This window comes from Chenopodium quinoa, unplaced genomic scaffold (assembly GCF_001683475.1).
Source record: "Chenopodium quinoa cultivar QQ74 unplaced genomic scaffold, ASM168347v1, whole genome shotgun sequence".
NCBI lineage: Eukaryota > Viridiplantae > Streptophyta > Magnoliopsida > Caryophyllales > Amaranthaceae > Chenopodium > Chenopodium quinoa.
The window spans coordinates 1,942,315-1,947,804 of NW_018745323.1; the positions used below are offsets into that span (position 1 = coordinate 1,942,315).

The 5,490-nt window shown below is 32.0% G+C and overlaps 1 protein-coding gene across 1 annotated transcript; it reads left to right on the forward strand.

Annotated features, from left to right (window-relative positions):
• LOC110712602 (cytochrome P450 86B1-like) lies at positions 1-2,739 on the forward strand. The gene is made up of 2 exons (XM_021891073.1): positions 1-665; positions 1,462-2,739. Exons 1-2 carry the CDS (start codon positions 165-167, stop codon positions 2,539-2,541), a joined length of 1,581 nt encoding a protein of 526 aa, XP_021746765.1. The 5' UTR covers positions 1-164; the 3' UTR covers positions 2,542-2,739.
• Positions 2,740-5,490: the final 2,751 nt, after the last annotated feature.

Genomic DNA, 5,490 nt, shown 5'->3' on the forward strand with positions numbered 1-5,490 from the left:
AATAATCCAAATTTGTCATTGCAACCATGACACTATAAAGTTGCCATTCTTCCTCATCTATCCCAATCCAAGTATCCACTCAATTCCTCCCTATTTTTTTCATCACTTCATCACATCTACTAGTAATTCTTTTCCCAAATACTAGAACCTTAAAAAAAATAAAAATGGAAATCATAAACTTTGTAACAAATATATTAAGCCAAATACAAATTTCTGATATATTTTTAGCATTACTTGGATTCTTCATAGTTTCATGCATCCATGAAAAAATCACAAACAAATTAGGGCCCACTTTATGGCCTATTGTTGGCATGATCCCATCTTTTGCCCTTCATTACCAAGAAATTCATGAATGGAACACAAAAGCCTTAGAAAAAAGTAAAGGAAGTTATAGAGTTAGAGGTTTTTTAGGTGGATTTCCAGGAATTATGATTGCTGATCCTATTAAGATTGAATATATACTTAAAACTAAGTTTAAGAACTTTCCTAAGGGTGTTTACTATAGAGAAAGGTTTCGAGAGCTCCTCGGCGATGGCATATTTAACGCCGATGACGACGAGTGGAAGGAGCAACGCCGGATTGCTACGTCTGAGATGCATACTAGTCGGTTCGTCAAGTACTCTTTGAGGACCATGCAAAGTCTTGTGCATGATAAGTTACTTAAGGCATGGTCCTTCTTAACCTTTCTTGTACAATTTTTTTTTAAAATGGTTTAGTTTATTATTGTTATTAATAAGTTCGTATTATTAATTAATGTAGTTGTTGGGTCATCACTTGGATGGTGGGGTATGAGATTGCACTTTACCTGGCTTATTGATGAGAAGAGCCTTGTTAAATTGAATAGTAGAGATGACTAGTAGGTCGGGTGAGGTTACTCGATATAGCTATTAGTCTTGGTTCAGACCATTCTTCCTAGGAATTGGCCAAGTGGGTCGTATATTATCAAACTCTTAATCCAGGTCACCAACTTAGTTAGACGACTTACAACTTATTAGCTAATTTTCTAGGAAAATTATAAAACTTACATATATACTACCTCCGATACATATTATTTGCAACGATTTGACATAAAGTAGAGAGGAAAAATGTCTAATCGTTGCAAATAATATGTAACGGAGGTAGTATATATATATATATATATATATATATATATATATATATATATATATATATATATAGATAGATAGTCTATGGGCCGGGTCTAGCTGCCTTCTAGTCCGGACCGTTAGCCAAGTGCAATTGTTAGGTTAACACTAGTAATCTAGCTATAATGTTATAAATTTAAAATTGGGTTACAAAATATGCTAAATAAACTCAAATGTTATTGTACAATATATGACAATTTTCTAGGGGTAATTGATTGTAAACATATTGAATTGAAACATAGAATCTTGTTTACCTAACAATTTAAATTTAATAATCTTGACATGTAATATTGATTGTTTATTTTCTTAATTGTAGGTAATAGAGAAGCAAGTTAACTCATCAAGAAACCATACTATTGACCTTCAAGAGTTGTTACTTCGTTTCACGTTCGACAACGTGTGTGTGGCGGCTTTTGGCGTCGATCCTGGTTGTTTAGCCCTCGATTTACCGGACATCCCCTTTGCGAAAGCATTCGAGGATGCAACAGAGTATTCTCTGTTCAGGTTCTTGGTACCAGCCTTCATTTGGAAGACAATGAGATTGTTTAACGTAAGCAAAGAAAACAAGCTCAAAAATGCCGTTACAATTGTACACGAATTTGCTGAAACCACAGTAAAAAATCGTAAGGCTGATTTAAACAAGCCTGGTAAATTAGACCGCGATCCTTGTGATCTTTTATCTAGGCTAATCAAGATGCAGGAAAATCAGCTTAGTAAAAACACTACAAAATTTTTTACTGATAAGTTTCTTAAGGACTTTTGTATTAGTTTTATCCTAGCAGGGCGTGACACAAGTTCCGTGGCATTAGTCTGGTTCTTTTGGCTAGTACATGAGCACCCGAATATTGAGGCTAAAATCTTGCAAGAAATAAGCGCGATTTTATCTCAAAGGGAGACAAAAGATGGACTAAATGATGTTGTCTTCCAAGCAGAGGAATTGGACAAAATGGTGTACCTACAAGCTGCATTATCCGAGTCCCTTAGACTCTACCCTTCGGTACCAATTGACTTTAAACAAGCTAAGGAGGATGATGTTTTTCCGGATGGTATGAAAATTCCTAAGGGTCATAGAGTCTTGTATCATGTGTACGCGATGGGGAGGCTGAAGTCGATTTGGGGTGAAGATAGCTCGGAGTTTAAGCCGGAAAGATGGTTCAAAGACGGAGAATTTGTTAGCGAAAATCAGTTTAGATATGTTGTGTTTAATGCTGGACCGCGGCTTTGTGTTGGGAAGAAATTTGCTTATACACAGATGAAAATGGTGGCTGCTTCAATTCTTCTAAGGTATAAAGTTAAGGTTGTTGAAGGTCAAGTTATAACTCCTAAGGTTACTACTACTCTTTATATGAAGCATGGTTTATCAGTTACCTTTGAGCCTAGGCAACTTGTACTTTGAGCTCTAAGTTAAAGTTCTCTTAAATGTAACGCAATTATAATTGTATGATACGTAACCGTTGACCTGTAGGCCAGGTGATAACTGGTGTGAAATATGTTTTTTTTATAATGGTAAATGTATTATTATATGCCTAAATGTAATGATTTGAATGTATATGAAATCTAGAAAAAAATATGTTAACAAATTTATCCTTTATACTAGTAAATATTACAGTAACTTGGGCTTATTTTGAAGAGTTATTGTTAGTTCTCAAAATTTTGAGCACCAACTACCAGTCTACTACCTAGCTCAACAATTTGTAAAGTCCAAATACAAGACAAAAGCTTAAACTACTACTTCATATGTTACAATGTTACATCTCACACTTCATCCCATGACACGTTTTGGGTTCATATACTTTCGATATTTGGTTACCTTATAAGAATATAAACTAATCATACCAGTTATAATATACGTATACATTAAGGCCTGTTTTCATACGTTTATTTTCACTTCAGTTCAGCTCAGCTCAGTTCAATTTAGTTCAACTCCTAATTTCCTTCTCTTATAAAATATTCATTTCATTTCAGTTCAGTTCAGCTGAGTTCAGTCAATGAGAACAGGCTTTAAGTATGATTTTCAAATAATACTTCATCTATAAAAAAGACTGTCAATACAAATTTTCTTGTACAAAACTTTTCATTGACTACTTTATTTACATGTATTAATTCACTTTTTACTTTAGACTCGTCCATTTCCTATCAAGAAGCATGGAGCTTGGATAGTTTGGAATTTGGATGTGATGTTATAAACTTATAATATGTCGACTGTCCAGGTTAGAGGAAATAATTCCATATATAGTAATACCCAAATAATATGCATTGTTGTAAAAAAAATATGCATCGTGTTGGCTTTGTACACTATGTCGACAGTCGACATAAAAACTGTCGACATAAAACATAAGCACTAATAAAGAATTAAAGAGTCTGATTTTATCAATTGAAAATTCGAAATCCCTTTTTGTGAACCCAAATGTGGCCCATATGAATATATGATACGTTCGTGCCTTTTTTTTTTTTTTTTTTTTTCCTTTCTAAACCGACAATCTATTTCTTATTTATATCAATTTATATTGCCTCAAAAAAAAAATATATATATATATCAATTTATATTGGATCCTTTTTGTTTTTGGTTTAAGTTTGGCTCATACTCGTGTTATAAGGTTTTTGGTTAAACCGATAAAGGTTGCTTGCGATAAGGTTTTTACCTAAACTTTCATATTTAGGACCGGTTTACTTTACCTTACAAAAATAAAATTTAAAAAACTTTTTCATTTTTTTATAATTATAATAATTTAACTTTTACAATATTCATGTATTTTACTTTGACTAGCTTTGATAATTTATACTTAAGCAAAAATATAGTCATGTAGGAATGTAGGATCGATCTTGTTAGATTCGTCTCGATTAATACTATTTTAATATCAAATGTTATAATCTTAATATAATGGTAATTAAAGATATTAACGATTAAATCATTCATCGGTAAGCATTAAAAGACAAGTGTTGCAACTATTAAAAAAAAAAGGAAGTAATATTCAGCAGAATTAATTTTAGATTTGTAAAATTTATTCAATTCAGTAAAAATAAATTTAGTTCAACAAAAATAATTTCAATTTAATAAAAAAAATCAGTAAATTTAAAGAAGAAATATAATCCAAAATCAGTAAAAAGAATTTCAGTTTAACAAAAATAATTTCAGTTCAAGAAAAATAATTTCAGTTCAGTAAAATTAATTTAAGTTCAGCAAAAAAAATTCAGTTCAGTTAAAATAATTTTAGTTCAACAAAAATATGGTGAAGTGAAAAGGACCTTACTGTAACTCAAATTACTATTAGGTCTATAACGGATTTCTTAAAAAACTTTATATTTTTTTTATTAAAAGTAAATAATTTTTTAAAATAATTTAATTTATTAAAAATAATGTGGAAAGCTAAACGTCGTCCTCAAATCTTTAACTAAAGCCCACAAAATAACCTAAAATTACGTATGTAACCTTGTTATAAAAATACTCCGTAATTAATTTTACCTCAATTTAACACTTTTACCCTAAACAAAAAATTAAACCATTCTCTTTAGTGTTTATCGGCCACCAATGATCACGTTCAACCACCAACCACTGTAATTATCAAAATCAAACAAATAATACTGTAATGAACAACAACAACATCAATAATAATTATAAACTCTAATAATAATAACAATAACAATAATACTCGTATAACTAAACAACAACAATAATAATAATCACAAACTCTAATTGCCCATTGCTATCCCCTACTACTGCAGTAACACCTCCAGCAGAATCAGAGCATACATGAGCATCATAATTAATTTTTATGTAATATTAGGGGGCAGACCACGCACACCCAGGCTCTTCCTTCAAAAATACTCTTGTGCCTGCAAAACCAAATTGACCAAGCCACAGCCATCAAAATGCATAATTCTTCTTTTCTAATCTTGCTCACCTTTGAAAGTGAAAGTAGAATAATAACAATAACATTAAACAACAACAACAACAATATAAAAACAAATTTGAAAAAAGAAGAAAAAACGCCCAAATTTTTTGTGTAACCTAAGCGGAAACACTTAAATCTTTTGAATAACCACTTGGTTGTTCGAAATTTCTGGGCAGTTGAGATGAAACGCCCAGAAATTTCGAACAACCAGGCGGTTATTTGAAAGATCTAGGCGTTACAACCTAAGTTCCTCGAAAAGTTGGGCGTTTTAGCCCGTTTTCAGAAAATAAAAATAAAAACAAAAAAACTTCTTCTCCGGCGACCGCCTTCCCCTTGTCCTTCCTCGTTGTTTCCGCGGAAATTGGTAATAAAGAGTAGTTTGGTGGTGAAAGGAGGTGGTGGTGGGTGGTAAAAGGAGGAGGAAGAGGTGGTGGTGGTGGTTTCGAGAGATA